This window comes from Panthera tigris, chromosome C1 (assembly GCF_018350195.1).
Source record: "Panthera tigris isolate Pti1 chromosome C1, P.tigris_Pti1_mat1.1, whole genome shotgun sequence".
Lineage (NCBI taxonomy): Eukaryota > Metazoa > Chordata > Mammalia > Carnivora > Felidae > Panthera > Panthera tigris.
Genome location: NC_056667.1, coordinates 143,589,143 through 143,608,296, shown reverse-complemented (window position 1 = coordinate 143,608,296; position 19,154 = coordinate 143,589,143). Strand labels below are relative to the sequence as shown.

The 19,154-nt window shown below is 38.2% G+C and overlaps 1 protein-coding gene across 2 annotated transcripts in view; it reads right to left on the bottom strand.

The window, feature by feature from the left end:
* KCNJ3 (potassium inwardly rectifying channel subfamily J member 3) overlaps positions 1–17,863 on the bottom strand; it is a 149,757-nt gene extending 131,894 nt beyond the window's left edge. The window contains exons 1-2 of one of the 2 annotated variants that reach the window (XM_007078497.3): positions 17,137–17,863; positions 6,527–6,743 (exon numbers count right to left, since the gene is read on the bottom strand). In XM_007078497.3, coding sequence (XP_007078559.2) covers positions 6,527–6,743; positions 17,137–17,838 — 919 coding nt within the window. In that variant the 5' untranslated portion in view covers positions 17,839–17,863. The remainder of the gene's footprint in view (positions 1–6,526; positions 6,744–17,136) is intronic. The other variant, XM_042997141.1, reaches the window with a different exon arrangement.
* Positions 17,864–19,154: the final 1,291 nt, after the last annotated feature.

The following is a 19,154-nucleotide window of genomic DNA, read 5'->3' as shown; positions in this document are numbered from 1 at the left end:
GACAGTATAGTGGTTGAAATTAGGAGTAAAGATTTTATTTTGCATATTTATGTTTTTTAATTGTTCTGTAATGAGCATGTATTTAATAGCCCTTTCATAGTAAAAACAGCTCTTTGAAGCGAAATATTAAAGAAAACTATAGACTAACAAAACACACATACAGGGAAGACTAAATAAATATGGTAGTGAAAATGGTATTACTACAGACACAGGTGTCAAAAGTGAGCATCAGTATATGGACATTACAGTACGAAGAGCAGCCTCATTTTCCATGAAGACATACATGCATTTTAATATGGTAGTCATTGGAGATTTCTGAGCACATGTATATCATGAAAGTAGTGTTGTAAGCAAATATACGGGGCAATAGTGGGTAATCTGCATGTAGAGAGAGATCTTAAGTCCACTCCTGAGACAACTGCTGTAATTTAGAAGTATTATTATATGGGCTTAAAGAAGAACTGAATTGAGAGACATCAGTAGGAGAGAGGAGCAGCCAAGCACCCTACGCCTTTGGAGCCTTTTCTGATACCTCTCCCTGGAATGCCCTTCTGCCAGGTACTAGCTCTACTTAAGACACAGTAGGCTCAAATGTCATCTTCTCATTATACCACCCTGATTTCCCTATGCTCCCAATCCCTTTTGCCTTATTTTTTTCCATAGCATGGATCACTTTCAACATCCTAGATGAAGCACTTCATTTTGTTTTCTGTTTCCTACATAAGAATATATATGTTCCCTCAAGGGCAGGAACTTTTGTTGTTGTTAACTAATGTGTCCTCTAGGATCAAAATAGTGTTTAGCCTCTAACAGTTGTTCAATAGGAACTTGTGGAGTGAACAATTACATATAAAAAGGGAAAGAGGTAGAGAGTCTGAGATAAAACTGCACACACTAATAGTGAGAAACTTTCCCAATGAGGATGTTTAATTTTAACATAAGATGAGGACTTGGTATTCGGACAAGCTGACTCTGAATTAAAACAGTGCCATCCAGGGGCACCTGGGTGGCTCAATCTGTTAAGCCTCCAACTCTTGAATTCATTTCAGGTCACGATTTCATGGTTCATGAGTTCAAGCCCTGCACTGGGCTCAGAGCCTGCTTGGGATTTGGGGATTTTTCTCTCCCTCTTTCTCTACACCTCCCCCCCTACCCCCAAACTGCTCATGCTCACTCGCTCTCTCTGTAGCTCTCTCTCTCTCTCTCTCTAAATAAACAAATACATAAACAAATATTAAAAAAAAAATAAAACAAAACCGTGGCATCCAAGTAAGGAAAATGCCCTGGAAGTTAAGGATAACTATAGGACCATAGTTGGTGAGGTTTCATAGCTAAGGATAAAAGGAATAGTGGACTTGTGATTATTTTGTGAATTCAAGTTAAAAAAAAAAGAAAGAAAAGAAAAGAAAAGAAAAGAAAAGAAAAGAAAAGAAAAGAAAAGAAAAGGTGAATATGTAGATTCCCAAAGAAAGAAGGTAATGGCAGAGATTTACATTTATAGGAAAAAGGAGGAAGCAGTGATGCAGGATATAAGGAACAACTGGAAAGTATAAATTAGAAGAAGCAGAAAAATAGAGAGAGGGAGAATGTGATGTCATTGAATCCGGGGACAAACCAGGAGTATAAAGGGACAAATAATGAGTTTTGTATTTTTTTCAAAGATCTCGAAATGTCTGAGAGCAAATACAGTCAAAGGGATATTAGATATTAGGTATATTAAGTATAGGAACTTGAGTCACGGGGTGGTAGGGTGTAGAACTAGCTGTAAAGGAGATGGTTTTAGACAAGAATAGGGACACTTTTCCCCACAGACACCCGGAAAGAGAAGATAATTGTGAGAAAAGGATAAGGAGAGTAAAAAAAATGTATAAAAATTGAAGCATCACATTCTTTTTGATAGAATAGGTGGAGATGATATGCCAAGGAAAGGATATGACAGCTGGGACTGGGGGCATGGTAAGAGAGAAAAGGTCTAAAATAGCTCCCACAGGGAGAGAGCCTGGGAGTACAGAAAAGACAATTAAAAAGACTGCCAAATAGCAGCAGAGAGCAGATTGAAGTTTGAAAGCATCCAGTTCTAATGAGCCAAATCTGCAATGCTGTTTGCCTCTAGCAGCGTTCTCTCTCCTGGGAAAAGCAGCAGAGGGAGCAAGAGGGAGAGGTAACACAGGTTTTAGGAATTTGCTGGACTAGCAAAGAAGCAAAGGTTATTAATGAAGAGGCAAATCTCATGCTCCTCATTGGGAATGAAAATCTAACTCATTTGTAGCAAGGACGGCAAAAATGCTTGAGTCTTATCACTGAGGGGCACTTCCAAGGAAGTGGGGAAAGTAATTATTGTGAGTTCTGAGCCAAAAGCTAAAACTTTCAAGGAAATTAGAAAGATTCTCATTTCTCACCACCACCACCATCACTCCTGTGGAGACTACAGGAATGGGAAGAAGCAAAACCTAAATGAGACCAGAAGACTCTTATCAGAGGACTGCTACAAAGTGAGCAACTTTGTGACTGTGTGTGCATGTGTGTGCGTGTGTGCGTGTGTGCGTGTGTGTGTGTGCGCGCACGTGCGGGCGCATGCTGGGGAAGGTGGGCTGGACATTACCACTAATACAAAAAAAGTGGTAACTGTCTAAAGTTTTACGCATTTCTAAGACATTAGGGTCACTCATTTTTGTTTTTCATTTTTTAAATCTTATTTACTCATCTTGAGAGAGAGAGCGTGATCAGAGCAGGGGCAGAAAGAGAGAGGCAGAGGATCCCACACAGGCTCTACACAGTGTCAGTGCAGAGCCCTATGTGGGGCTCGAACTCACGAACCATGAGATCACGACCTGAGGCAAAATCTAGATCCAGACGCTCAACTGACTGAGCCACTTAGGTGCCCCAGGGTCACTCACTTTTAAATAAACTACAAGAGAACCTACTAGAAAAAAAATGTATTTTGTTTATTACATAAAGTTTGAGGTTCCTAAATCATTCCTCTACCAGGTAAGCACACGCCTTGCTTTTTAATCAAATCCCAACACTTCCCATTGGTACAATACAGTTGTTTGTAGGGCAGAGGTGGCCCCTCCACCTCTCTGACCTCTCACTCTACTCCCACACTGTTCACTCTGCTCCAACTACCTCTGCCTCCCTTTAGGAATAATTCAAGCTGATTCCCAACTTAGGACCCTTTATTGCTATGCTGTTCCCCCAGACAGGCCTAGGAGGGCCTTCTTGACAGTCAGGCCTCTGTTTAAGTGTCACCTCAGAGAGAACTCTTCTGTCAACCTTCAGTGCCCTGAGATGCACCCTTTATCCCATCACCTGGTTTTGTATTCCATCACCTGTTTTATTCCTGACACATTTTACCTCATAACATCTTATTTTTCTTGTTTTGCCATCCACCTCCCCCATTTAATATGACCCCCGTGAGGAAAGGGATTCTGCCTGTCTTAGCCACCACCATATGACCAGCATTTCAAATACTAGCAAGCACACAATATACATTTAATTATTTGTTTGATGAATGAATGAATGATAGGCACTTATATTTTAATGCTAAATATGATGGAAAGTAACACTGAGTATATGGTTTACTCATCAGACTGTGTACCAAAAAACATGAGAGATAAAAATTATATTGCTTCTCTCTCAAAACATCCCAAAATATAGTATCTATCTTATTGTAAGCAATAAAATATATGAGAAAGTAAGTTTGACCGTGAATGGAAGGACAAAGGAAGAAACACCCTTGAAGATGAATCTAAATACATCTCAGTGAAGATATAAATGATCAAAATGACACAAAAATGTTTATCTTATTTTTACTAACCTCAGGGAGGTCTGGAAATATAGGCAGATTTTACAGAATTTGAACAGTGTGGGATTTAATTAGTTAGGGCATATACATAAACAAAATGTCAGACAAATTTTCCACAAAATAACTCTACAAATTATGAGTAATGTTTTTACTGTTTGTCTTGCTATATAAGATCTAGAAACATAGTTAATTAAGAGGCTAAGAGGAAGCAGATCTTAATCTCTTCTCCATAAAAGGCAATCTCAAAATAAGAAATTCAGTCTCTAGTCAAGTTTTCACACACTCTATGGAAAGTATTCTCTGCCAGTTCAGTGTTACCAAAAAAAAAAAAAAAAAAAAAAAAAAAAAGCAAAACAAAACAAATAAACAAACAAAAATCAGGGGAGGAAATGTTAAAATCTGAACTCTTAATGAATAATTTAATGTACAAAACTCCTAAAGACCTTATGTAGGGCATTATTTATTAACAAATTCTTCTGAAATCTGATGAAGAAAAATCAGTTAATACACAGGTATATTTTCAAAACAGTATTTTCAAAACATGTTATTATTCTCTTAACATGCCCATGTAGAAGCCAAAACTGAAAAGATTAATGAACAAGGAAACCTCTAACGAACCCAAATGGAGAGGTGTTCTACAGAATACCTGGACTATACTCTTCCGGTACATCAAGGACAAGAACACAATAGTACGGTTGAAGAAGTATTCCATCTTGAGACTAAGAAGACAAGTAAACAAATGAAGGGCAAAATCCTTAAACTGATGTTGAAGGGAGGTGCCCAGATAGCTATGCAGGAAATTACTAGAACAGATGAAATTTGAACATAGACCCTGAGCTAAATGACAGCATTCTAACATTGTTAAATTTCCTATTTTTTTAATTGTACCACGATTCTTTAGAAAAATTTTCTCATTCTTCAGGAACACAAACCAACTAGGGATAAACAGGAAAAAATAGATGGATGGATGGATGGATCGATCCATCGATCAATCTATCAATTGACTGGCCTAATGAAAAATTTCAAAGACTGTCAAGCGAAACAGAAACTTCACTCATGTCAGTGATTAGAATAACAATAAGTAACTAGTAAACAGATGTGTCAAAGATAGAACCATATGCTATAAGACATAAATCAATAAAAATCACAACATCTGCTGTTTTAAGTTCTAACAATATATTATTTCAATAGATGAAACCTTATAAAAATTGAAATTGAAATATAAAGATTTATTGAAGTAAAAACTAAATATAAAGATTTATTCAATAAAATATACCACGACATCATTTCAATTATAAGTTAAAAACATAATTGGAGGATTTAAACCACAAAACAGTCCACAGACATCAAATTCCAGACATAGATTGATAAGTTAAATCTTTACTCACTGTCCTTAAAAATTTTAATTTTTAAACTGAAACACTAATAATAATAAAATAATAGTAATACAACATGCAGCTTTGGGATGGTTGTTACATCATTCTTACTTTATAGAGAAAGAAAAGAAGCTTATAGAGATTAAGTATCTTGCCCAAAATTTAAACAGTAGTCTGTGACAAATGTTCAACGATTATAAGAGCCTGCCTTCTCTTGCTCCTTGGACAAAACTTTATGCCAGGATGGGAATTTTTTCTTTATGTAACACTTCCAATCTTAGTATAAAGCTTGAACATGTCTATATTACTGCCAATGTTACTTTCAAAATTCCTATAGTTTATATATAATAATTAGCACCTTAAGGTGGAGAATGACATTGGTAGAAAACACTCAAAGCTAAAATATTTCTTGCTTTTTCATTACTTGTAGAAAGGGCAAAATTCAAGATACACACACATACATGTATACCTGCACTTATTACATGTGTGAGTGTGAGTGTGAGTGTGTGTGTGTGTGTGTGTGCGTGTGCGTGCACGTGTGCGTGCACATGCATGCGTGCTCATCTAGATATTATATTGGTTTCAGGCATGTAGTAGGATCCAAATCACTGGGCAATACTCAGACCCCAAATAATGCGCTCTGATTTCTTGTTTATTTCCTTTGCAACCTGTCTCTCCTCACAATGCAGCAAACTGTGACTATTTGGGACATACCAATATTAAAGTGCATCTTAAGGAATGACATACAGGACATAGCTATACCAAAGCAGAAAAAGAAGAAAAACCTCTTTTAAAAATTTTTTTGGTCAAGGTTCAGCTGAGGAAATCTACTGACCCACTTTGAAATTAAAATGCTGTTTTAGCACAGACACACACAGGGAATTTTCCACTGAGGTTGCACATAGTAGCATATCAAAGCTCTACCAATGACACCCGAATCACCATCCCCAAGGCAAGAATATGCATGCTGCATTTCGGCAGCTCACTAATTACCCCGAATTTATCTTAACCTTAAATCTTTAAAGAAAAATTATGATTATAGGAAATCCAAGTTTGCAATTAAACTAGAATATCATAATCATTTCTAGGAGTCATCTCAGTTTCTTTCTTTTTTTTTTTTTTTTTGCAGTATTCCTGACTTATCATTACATATGCAATCATCATAACAGTAATCTTCACTTTCAAAGTGGTATCAACTTAATATTACGAAGACATAAGAGACAAGTCATTACTTTCATTATCGTGAACTGAGACATTTCGACCAATTCATGACAGATATTGTGCATGTAATATAATGTTATTATGGAACAAAGAAATTTGATGACATATCCATGTTTTTACTCACCAGTTGTTTCCACAATGCCTTCTAGGATGACGACAATCTCGAACTGTTCACTTTGCATGCTTCGCTGGGATAGGTCATAAAAGGGGCTTTTGGCATCGATCACGTGGCAAATTGTGAGGGGGGAAACAAGAAAAAGTTGATCTGCCCCTGTACTAAAACCTACATCCAGTTCAAGTTGGTCAAGGGGAAGGAACTCACCCTCAGGTGTCTGCCGAGACTAGACAAGCACACAGAAAAAGAGAAGAAATCACCACTTGTACTGAAATTTTCAAGGCAGCCCAACAGTAATTTACATCATTGCCAACATTCTGCACTATCAATCATCTGCAACAAAATCCAAACAAATCATTATGCAGCTATGTTCTAGCAAATGGGCCGAAATCCCACATAGCTCATGGGGAACATACATGCATTATTTATAATATACGACTTACTATAATTACCATTCCCTAACTCATGAGCTTTGGAGAAATGCCTGGTCCAACAATGGCTGTTAGCACAAACTGTGGAACTGAGTGTACATGGCTACTGCCTGACATAAATCACTCCAGGATAACTCACTGCATGCCAGATTTGTTTTCCTCACAAAGCAAATAAGTAAGCAATTCTTTGGAAGTTTGTTGAAGCTGGAAAAGGTTGATCATAATTTAAGAAGAGATTTATTGCATCGTTACAAAGCAAAACAACAATTTTGTTTTTCTAGGACTTTTGTAAGGTAACAAATCGATATAAACTTTTATATTAAAGTGAAAATGTTATCATATTATGTATCCGACAGCTCACATAATATAAAGAAAAGGCACATGCTGTTAGCTGATGGCTTTCAAACTCCTAATAGTATACTGTATTAAAGTCTTTAGCTCTCTATTTTATGAATTTTAAAACACACTGTAAAAATTGTGCCAAATTGAAGTTTTTTAATCAAAATGCAATTAGAAATCTATACTGGGTAAACTTACAATTTACCAAAACTTTCATAAGTTGGTGGCATTCAGTATAAGTAGAAATCATCATAAAACTTAAATTGCTTACATGATAACAGTCTGAAAGATTAATTGAAACTGACTATTAACAATTAGCAAACCATGCAAGTAAACTTCTTTCTGTTCTATTCATTCTCACTTTATTTTCCATATCTGTTCCTTAGAAGGATCGTGTATAATAAAACATTTGTTTAATTTAAATGATGATGCCAGTAAAAAGGGTTAAATAGTTGCATACAGAAAAATGTGAGGGAAATGGGGCTTGGAAGAATCCAATATATTTAACAGACTCTGCCAAACTAATTTAACAAACAAAACAATCTGTAACACTGGTCTGTCCAATGAAGTGGCAATTTAAAGACAAAATCCTTACTTTCAGGGTTCCAAGAAATACAATGGCTTTTTATGTGGAATAAATGAGTCTGAAAACACTGAGAAACTTGGTTTAGTAAGATGTCCTCTGTGGCAAAATGGAACCAAGCGAGCGGTAGACTGTTAGGGCAGTGATTGCTGCCGAGTCTCGACGGCAAAATCAGTCAATTAGGCAGGCTACTTTGTATTTAGTGATACTCAGGAATTTTGTTTGTGTAGAAAAAATTCAATGAAATACTGAGCTATGACTTGTGAGCAGTTGAGGAGGAGAAGAAGAGGAGGAGGAGGAGGAGGAGGAAGAGGAGGAAGGGGAGGAGGAGGAGGGAAGAAGGGGAAGGTATTGGGGAAGGAGGGGGAGGAGGAAGAAGAGAAGAAAAGGGAATGGGAGGAGGAGGAGAAATAATAATCATAATCATAATCACCACAATAATAATAATGATTCTGACAAGAAAAAAATCTAGGGAAAAACCGTATAGTCCAAAAATAAAAAGAGTAGTTCTAACAACCAATGTTGGAGAAAACGAGACATTTCTAAGCCAGTAGAGTTACCTATGCTTCTAAATTCATTCTCAAATTAGTAAAACATGAATGAGACTAGCACTGTTCCAACTATAGAAATGCATAACAAGTATTCATTAATATTACAAAATAAAAGCCAAAAACAAAACAAAAACGAATAAATACAAAAACCCTAAGTCATTGTTCTCTCACCTAGTAAGAAACAGGTGCTATATAAACACAAGGTGGTATTCTGGTGTTTATAATTAGTGAACAGAATTTAGGTCGTTTCACTAACTATTCTAAGCTCTGCTTTTTCTGTACTAAATGAAAACGTTCCCAAAAATACTTTGTTAAGAACTCAATTCTCCATTTATTTTAAAATAATTCTCCCCCAAAAGATGTTTTTTCTAATTTTTATGTATATAAATCAAAACTAAAATTAATATATTATATAAAATTAATCCCTTCCTTTTTATACCTGTGCCCCATTCTAAAAGGCTGTAATCTATTAACTTTTATATTCTCTGATCATTCAACAAACCATAAAGGGATGTGGCCTAAAAACAAGCTTTCAGGAGAATGCCAACCTAGAATAAGAAATATTCCATTTTTAGCAAATCAGTTAATTCACATAGAGGTAATTTAGAGTGAAATACGTAGGAGTCTGTTCCGTTCAGACTCCATACATGTTCTGATTTTAAAAATTTGTTCAAAATTATACCTATGTATAATTATACCTATGTTCCCCCTCCCCAAATGCTTTATATGCTATCCAAGTCATAGAAGAAACAAAGTTGACAACTGTACCTATTATGTGACACTATGTGGAAAGTAACACTTTCCTTACTTTGAAAGATGTTTTCCATGCTTACGTATTTTTCAGATAAAATTCCCTGCATACTCATTGAAAATTATTTTCCAGTGAATGCCATATAATTTAACCTTTCTTTAAATTGCTCTGAGACACCATAGGTATCCACAATTTTATCCTTTGGGTCTTCTTCCTTCATGGTAGGCCAACAAATATTTCAACTATGAATATGCTCACCTCCCTGATTTTTGTTCACTTCTCTAACCCTGTGATAGACTGGGAAGCCTATCAATCACTGTGAAGTAAATAGAAAGATGTTCTATTTAGAGGAGTGAAGGGTGTGGTTTGAGTATGGCAGGTGCTTACAGTACTGCAATTGAAGTCTGAGCTCCTGGCTAGAGCAAGGTTATCTTATCAGTGCTCAGCCAAATACTTACAATGTTCCAGAAACCTACATACACTTACCAAATACATTTTCAGAAGCACACACATTTTACTATAGGCTTACAAGGAATTCTAATCTAGGCTTTTCTAATTCTGGTGCAATTCCAGAGATTTTTCTGGAACAAAGAGGGGAAAAACCCTATGTTAGTTCTAAGTCTCTCAACTTGTATAAGTGGAGTGAGAGAACTTTTGTTCAAGGAACTGTGATATACACATGTAAGTGAAAAAGGAAATACAGAAAAGAGTTAAGTATGTGCCTTCATAAAATTAAAATGTGCTCTCTCTCTTGAGAATATGATAAATCAGTAGCATTGATATTCCATCAGTTTCAAGTTTTCTTATTTAGCTATCAATTACCATATTTCACCCAGGAATTTTTGTAACAGGCAAAAAAATTGTAGATAAAAATCAAGCTAACCTTTCTTTACTATGTCACCTTAAGAATTTTGAGAAGAAATCCTTCATTAATAGAGCAGTTTGCTTATGGTCCACATTATTTCCTTTAGCTCTACAAACCTCCTAATCCTAAAGGGAATGCAGAACCATGATCATTTCCTAGATAAAAATGTATAAATAAATACAGTCAGGATCAATAATAATTAAAAATAATTGCTAGAGACTAAGATTGATATTAGTAAATTGTTAAAATTTCTAAAAATCTGATAACTATGGTTAACTTTTTCTGATGAAATAATCATTTAGAATCATAAAATGATTCAATAAGAAAGTGAGAAAGAGGTCCAAAAAAAAAAAAAAACAGTTCATGGAAAATTTGAAATTCTCAAAAATTTAGAACTCAGTTTAAAAACACAAGGACCTGAGAATGACTTCCATAAAACTTTTATTCTCATTTGCATGGAATTTTGGGATGAAAATAGGCACCTTTCTGCCATTTTAAAGCCTTTCTGGTTGACTGCATTATAACAAATTCTGAGTTAAGAAAAAAATTAAAGAAATCTAAGGCTTAAAGTTTAAGTTTACTGTACAAAAATTATAAGTAGAACATGTAGCAATAATTTCTAAGTTATCCTTCAGTATAAAAATTTTGCTATTTAAAAGTAGTATTTTTATGATATACATTTTAATTATATATAAAATGACTCTGAACTCCCATAAAGTCTAAAAGAGACCTACAAGATAATCAATTACAAATTCTGACTAAAAGTGGAAGAGATTCAAAAGTCACAGATGCCTGAAAGGGACTATCAATGTCATGGACTTTATAGACAAATAGTTTTCATATTACAGATGAAGACTGTTGAGTACATGTCCAAAGACACACTGCATGCACACGTGCACACACACACACACACACACACATACACAGAGCTCTGAGATGTACATTTAGAACTGCCCTGGCAGACCTACATTTGGCCATCCTCCTCTGAGAGATTTGCGACCAGTTGTCCACATTCATTCAACAGGAACACACTGCACCAATACAATCAATCTCTTTGCAGCCTTTCTCCCATCTCTCCAACCCATAACAGTGTTCTAATTATAACCACTGTACTCTTTCCTAGCTCGGAGGGAGGCTAGGGGAATTTTGAAAAGAACATTTAATCACTACCATCTGATTCATGAGATGTTCCTCTATCATATTCCAAGGCTTGTCCAGTGCCCGACTACCTTCGACAAGTCCCCACTGGAAAAGGCCAGTGGTTAGGAAAGGAAAAGAGACAAAAAGAGGCTAAGACGGAGAGAGCAAGCCCTTCTGGCCTCCAGCCTCCTGCCATTTTATCTGTAATTTCATTTCTCCTCTTTAAAACATGCAGTGTGTGTGTGTGTGTGTGTGTGTTGTGTGTGTGTGTTGTGTGTGTGTGTAGAATATATGCTGAAGACACAAAGAACGTAAAATGAGGTCGGAGTGCTATCTGCAAGCTAAAATTAGGAAATAAGCCAAAAGCAGGTACAAGAATAAGCAACAAAAATGTCCTGTGACTCGAAGCAGTTCTGGCAATGGTTTTGGGACTCAGATCAAAATTCAAGTCCGGTACAGGAGAGTGTGGACCTGACCTAGAATTTTTTCTGGACTGTCTATAACTACATTGCACATTTCTTCTGGCTCCATAAGCTTGAACTCCTATCAATACTCGGGTAGAAAAAATATGACCAACATCAAGCCTTAAATAAAAATTTTTAATGCTGAGATAATCATCCATAAATATGTTTATTTTTATGACAAGAAAGTACCTGATAGAATGGAATGGAATTTGTCTTGTAATAAATTGTGTGAGGTTTTTATACCATTCAAATGGAAGGAACAGGTTTATAAGTCCTTGAGGGCCTTTTATGGAATTTATAACTGTGGACAGAATTTGTAACCCTACATGCACATTTCCCCTCCTACTCACCAAACACCCTCAAATCCACCAAATGCTTTTTCCTACTTCTCTTTATCATTTGTTCTTACCTACTGCTGTTTATTTGTGGGTCTTTATGTCCCTTATTTCTGTTCACACTGTTCCCCTGAGTACAAGCCACTCTGTACTTTTCAGGAACCATATTAAAAATAAAACAAAACAAAGCAAACAAAACAACATATCACTACTACTTTTTAAAAGAATGAGAATTCTGCTTAAAAAAAAACAAAAAAAACAAAACAAGTCCTGTACCTATTGGAGAATTATTGTACTTGTGTTGAAGAAAGCAAAGCTAGGCCAAGTAGGAACTGTGCTTTCTTTTTAAAGACATAATGAATCCACCTAAAAAAAAAAAAAAAAATCAACGATTATAGGATCTAGCCCCTAGAATTCTGGGGAGCTCAGTCTTAGGCTTTTTGAATATTTTTACTGATAGTTTGTATAATATTCAGAAGAACAGTGTTTATTAGATATTCATTTGTGGATTTAATTTTTTAAAAGGAGGTGACTAATTATCTCAAGATCAAAACAAAATTGGCCAAGTCCAATTGGTGGAAAAAGTCACTCATACAAAATAAAGTCACATAGAGGCAAACACATAACTGCATTTCAGTGCAAGGTATGAAATGAAGACAAATAATAATAAATATATGAAAAAAAATCAGCAATCATGTGGTCCAGAAATCATTGTGGTTAAAAGATTAACAAAAGGTTAGGACATGTGAAGAGGATGAAGAACTTATTGGTTTAAAAACAACAATTTTGTTTTTATTGCATCTGAACTTGCTCACGTTCATATGGGGAAACTAGACAGCATCCAAACTGAGTATCCATAGAAAGAAAATTTTATTTATAAAGGTAATACAAAAAGAATATATATGATACATCAGAAGGTGATTGCACACCAGTACCTTTCAATTAGTGAAAGTTAAGGGTTGCATAGCTGCTCTCCTAGGAAAGAGAGATAATTATAGGGGCGCCTGGGTGGCTCAGTTGGTTAAGTGTCTGACTTCGGCTCAGGTCATGATCTCGCGGTCTGTGAGTTTGAGCCCAGCATCAGGCTCTGGGCTGACAGCTCAGAGCCTAGAGCCTGATTCAGATTCTGTGTCTCCCTCTCTCTCTGCTCCCCCCCCCCCCCCACTCACACTCTGTCTCTCTCTGTCTCTCAAAGATAAATAAATGTTAAAAAATTAAAAAAAGAAAGATAACTATATGCAATGAATAACAATATGAAGAAATACAATTACCCTTCTGTGAGAAAAATGTATCCTTATTTCTACATTTCAAAATATGTATCCAATAATAATTGCTTTTAAATTTACTTTATGTAAATATAGTTTGACTGGGTGCCTATAATAAACACATGATGGCTTCTGAATAATAAGTTAGTGAATTATTGAATAATGTATCAAGAAATATTATTTAAATCTTCCCTAACAAGGTGTACGTCAAGGGCAGTCAACTATTAGTGTTAGATTTATAGAAAAGAGTGAGATTTCTGTATCCTTTAAATCCAACACTAAATTACAGGGTCCAGAGTTAGAGCCATCAGCCTCAAGTTTAGGAATTTTTATTAAAACTTTCAACTGGAAGATACATTAATTTAACATGAGCAGGCTATGTATTAGTTCCTATAGTGTAGTTTTCTTTTTTTTAAAGAAAGGTACCTAAAATAAATTGAAAATTCAAAAAAAAAAAGAAAATTCAAATAAAACATTAATATGGAGAGAAGAAGAGGAAAAGAGAAAATATCCATTTTAAAAGAACTTTCTGTAGCTACATTTATTAAAAAAATTATACATTTTAAAGAATAACTTTCAATTATATCCTTTAATTTTTATTTAATATGTCCTTTTTTTTTCTGAGAAAAAAACCAACCACTGCAGGCATGAAGTTGGAAGATGCATATTTGAATACCGAAATAAATTGCAGTATTTGCAAGGTGGAAAGACAGGAACAGAGTTGAAATAAAATTTTGCTTTCCCATAGCGGTGTGTGGTTGGCTCAATAGATAGAGCATGTGACTCTTGATCTGAGGGTCCTGACCTCAAGCCCCATGTTGGGGTTAGAGATTACTTAAAAAAAATTTGCTTTAATATAAGACAGAGAAGTTTTATAAAAAAAAAAAGAACTTTAATCAAAACTTAGAAAATTAAAAAGTATGCATGTAAAATTCATAGTAGCAAGGATAAGAAAGACATATCCATGTTCTTACTGTCTTCCCAAAAACAGAAATTACTTTACAGTCATTAAATAATACTAATACTGAAAAATAAGTTTTTATTAAAAAATAAGGAAACAATAGAAAAATATAAATTAAATTAGATAATAGAAAGAACACAGACTAGAATTATCATTGATGATTATGTTTTTTGTTGCCTTAAGATTCCAAATTTCTCTGTATCAAAAAAATACATCTTATATTTAAAATGTCACACAGGGGTTAAAAGAGGAAGCTAAATATGTGTAATAATATTTAACAAGAAGACTGCATAAGACTGATATCAAAGCATTTTAGTTATTACTTGAAGATTATGGTACAGCTCCTCTTTCAAAATATAGTTGGCTGTCTTAGGTCACTTCATCTCAGTCCCTAAGAGAAAATGAGAGTAACTTATTAAGGGCAAATCTCCCCTCTAATTTTGTTGAATGTTATTAGTTCCCTAATAAAACAGGACTCCTTTTTAATGAAGTCTAAGGAACTGACAAGAAATATGAGAATTCATTTTAATTACCATGGCTACAGGAAAAATCAACTCAAACAAACTACACTAATTGGCTGGCTAAAGAGCTGACCAACCCACATCACAGAAAGCAGGACATTTCACCAAAATTTTGTTGAAGTATAAACTGACACCACATGTCAATTATTTTTACTTCTAACACTGATCTCTTCTAGAAAATCATAAGAATTTTATAAGAATATTAGGTATATTAATTTAAACAGATGTTGTTTTATCACCTTGTGTTAATATAGCACCCTGATCCAAATTTGCCAATGCCATACATTTTTTATTATTATTATTTTTAATCAGGACACTCCTTAAGGTATATGTGGTACATGACCTTTGCGTAAAAATTACCAGTGTCCTGAACCACTATTAGACTGGATACTTCAGATTCATTGTACCTTTATAAAAACAAAACAAAACAAAACAAAACACACACACACAAACAACAACAAAAAACTGATACGTAGATTAATTCTAATTATTCTCGCTTTGTTAAAATTTCATAAAGCCTAGAAACATCTAAAATATGTTGCCTCCAAAGACACTTGTTTTAATAAATGATTTTATATATTTGAAAAACTAGAGAACAGCAATAAGTGACCTTTAAAGCCTAATTTTATATTTCTAATATCCAATCAACATGGCAAACTATTCTTCAGTAAGACTCTCAAAGTGTCACATAAACATGAATTCCTTGACAGAGAAGTTTGCACTATATGAACGAGGTTTTCCTGTCTTCCAGGTAGCTTACCTAAAGAGATTATACATCTTGATCTATTCATACAAACAGGCACATGCAAATAACATCACTGCAATAAACACGTCTGCAACACAACTGCTGAGCCTAATCCACACAACTCACTTTAATACAACATGCTAAGTTATACAAAAGTATGCAGTTCACTGGAGCTAATGCAAAGAACATGATTTCAAATGATTGATTCAGTTATCTTAATGAATAGACACATCAAAACAAAGTTGAAAGTTTGCCACTAATCTGTGCAGAAGTTAGTATTTGTTACTGTCCATGGCATAGTAAATACATGTAATGATGTGGACTGACTGGACAACTGAGCTAAGTTAACTCTAACACTTTACTGAGCAACATGATGAAAAGTAATTAGGGTTAAGATCTTATAAATAATGAAAATGACACAAGAGCCAAACTTTTTAAAAGCACTTTTAACTACAATGTAAGTTGAGGCTGTTTAAAACAATACACTTGCAGGGTGGAATTGAAATTTCAAAGGCAAAATTTCAACTTAAAGATTTACCAGATTTCATTTTATTAATGCTAAGTTCTGAATCTGGCTATGGTTCTCTATGCAATCTTAGACAACTTTTTAAAGATTTTATTTGAAGTCATCTTTTTCAATTTATGAACATTTGAAAACTACCTAAGGCAAATACCTCAAAAAGTTGAATTGGAAAAAAAAAATTGTTGAATTAAATGACACATGGAGAGAGAACTGAGCTTTTTATTCCTCATTCCCAGGCTCTAACTGAGTGAGTGATTAGGGTGGGCTTCTCGTTTGTACTGGTGCCCTCTAAGGACTAGATGGACTTTGCTTTAATAAACACTCCATGTGCAATCTGTTCTAGCATTTACACTACTGATGGTAAGAAGCAATTTTCTTTAATGGATGCTGAAAAGCTTCAAGTGAAATCTGTAATTGACAAAGGTTTCACAGAAACGGGCAACTAAGAATAAAATTAAGGAGACGCTCTACAGGAAAAGCACTCAAGTTTTCACAGAATACTACTACTCCAGGAAAATATTTAGTAAAAATAAAAATATAAAAGGACCAAGTGTTGTTTCTTCCACATTATTAACTACTTCTGAGGTCACTGCACTTGTTAAAAAGATGACCACAGAGTTAATGTTAGCCTAAAGAAATAATCCACCTGCTAATACTCTTAGGAGGAAAAAGAAGAAAAAGTAAAGAAAAGCCTTAAGTGAAAGTTAAGGCAAGTTCAAAACCGATTTCTTCAAAATAAAAGCTGCTCGGTTTTAGTACCTCAAGATTGGTGGAGTAGTGTATTGACAACAAATCAAAAACTCTTTAAAGAGCGCAGCGGTAAGGGTAGGGAGAACAAGGCACTCTAGCTCAAGGCTCCAGGAGCCAACACCACTGCGTAAGTGCTACTAATCCAGAAAGTGATAAAGACACATCCGAATTATTAATATAAGTAAGAGCACGAGAGTGAATGGCAAAGGAACAGAAGTCAGCTGTGCTCTCATTGCCCAACCCTCCACCTCTTGCCTTTCCCCCACCCCGCGCCCTCTAGGAGGTTTACCTGTGTGATAGGTTAGACTAAAAGTCTGGGCATAGTTCTCAGGTGAGCCAATCTCCGCCTTTGAGGGTTGGCGGGAGCCTGGTGAGAAGGGGCGGATAACACTTACTTTGAGCAGCTTACAGCGGATCTGCGCGGAGACCATGTGGCTGTTGCGCAGGTTGCCCACCCGGAACATGAGCGTGAGTTTTCCGTCCCTCATGGAGATCACCGCGTGCTCGCTAAACATCAGGGTCTCCGCGCGCTTCTTGGGCTGGGACATCTTGATGAACATGCAGCCGATGAGGAAGGCGTCCACGATGGAGCCCAGAATGGACTGGAAGAGGAAGAGGATGATGCCCTCGGGGCACTTGTCGGTGATGTAGCGGTAGCCATAGCCGATGGTAGCCTCGGTCTCGATGAAGAAGAGGAAGGCGGAGGGGAAGTTGTAGACATTGGCCACGCAGGGCGTGTAGTTGCCGACGTGGGCTTTGTTCAGGTCGCCCCGAGTGTAGGCGATCACCCACCACATGGACGCCATGAAGAGCCAGGCCACGGTGTAGGTGAGGATGAAGATGAAGAGGTTCCAGCGCCACTTGAGGTCCACCAGGGTGGTGAAGAGGTCCGAGAGGTAGCGGCTCGTCTCGCTGCCCAGGTTGCCGTGCTGCACATTGCACCGGCCGTTCTTGTCCACGAACCGCTGCCGCTTCTTCTTGGGCACAAGCTGCTGCTGCGGGCCCTGGCCCGGCCCCTGGGGCTGCAAGCCCGACCCGCTGGACGAGGTGGTCACTACCTGGTAATCGTCCCCAAATTTCCTTCGGAGTGCAGACATAATACGGAGGGGCGAGCCAGATTCAAACGCGAAGCGAAGGCGCAGGGGCCGAGCGCTGCAAACCAGCACCAATGAGGAGGTGGGGGCGGGGGAGAATGGGGGGACAAAAGCGAGCGCGCCAGGGGTGGGGGGCGCACCCGGCCGGGAGCTGCGCTCTCTGCCCCCTGCGGACTCCTCTCCTCCCCTGGGACAGAGGCTTTCTCTCCAAGCTGAGTCTTAAAACAAAAAAAGTGTTCTCGCGCACTCAAGGCAGGAGGGATGCAGGGACCAGGAACCCAAGCGCAATTTTGCCTCCAAGGTTTTCGAGGCTTCTCTTTTTTTCCCCCACCATCGGCATCCCGGGCCACCTCTTGCCTTGCCACAGCCCTCCTCTGCGGCAGCACTCCCAAACTGACTTTTAAAATTAATGAGTTGACCGGCGAGTCCCACCCCACCTGCCAACTCGCCAGGCTGCCGAAACTGCGCTACCTGCTCGGACCAGACCCTCCCCCCCTCCCCGCCGCTACCCGATCGCCCGCCCCCCGGAACAGCTCCCGGCTCCCCCCCGCCCGGCACTCCCGCCTCCTATCTTTTGGCCAAAATCCCGCCCAGAGGCATGTCTGCCGGGCACTGGTGCAACACCCCCCACCCACGCCCTCCGGGCTCTGAGTCCCCCGCTCCGGACTCCAGAGACTCTCCCGCCTGGCGTCCGCGGGCCGCAGAGTTTCCGCGGGCGCCCCCAGGGCCCTCCGACGGACTCTCAAAGGCCCCCAGGCCGCCCCCGCGCACAGCCGAGACGCGGCGGTGCGCGAAACCCGAGCACTCACCCACCGGGAGGGGGCAGGAGGCGGCGCAGCGGGCGGCAGCGGCAGCCTGGCCTCGCGCTCGGCGCTCACGGCTGTTTTCCTCGCCCCCACTTTTCCTGGTGTACCACGGTGGGCACCGATGCAGGTCCCCCAAGCTCCGCACCTCCCTGAGGGCACCACGCTGCCCCCACCAGCAGGATCCTGGAGCGCCCGCACGGACTGACTTGGGCGCGGGACTTGAGGGTTCCTTGGCGCTGTGCTCTCTTAGCAGGCGACGGCGGTGCTGCCGTAAGGGGTTCGAGCCTCGAGCTGCTGGTCAGACTTTCAGGTTAAATACGAGCGCCGCTTCGGCTTTTCTTCTGCTTCACGGTGCCTTCCTTTGCCTCTCCCCTCCTCGGTCCCTCTCTCCCTGTCCGCGCCTCGGTGGCTCCGGGTGGAAAATGCAAGGCGCGAGCAGGGGCGGCGGGAGAGCGGTGTATGCGCCGGTGCGTGTGATCAGCTGCAGAGCCGCGCTAGCCCCGCCTGTCCCTG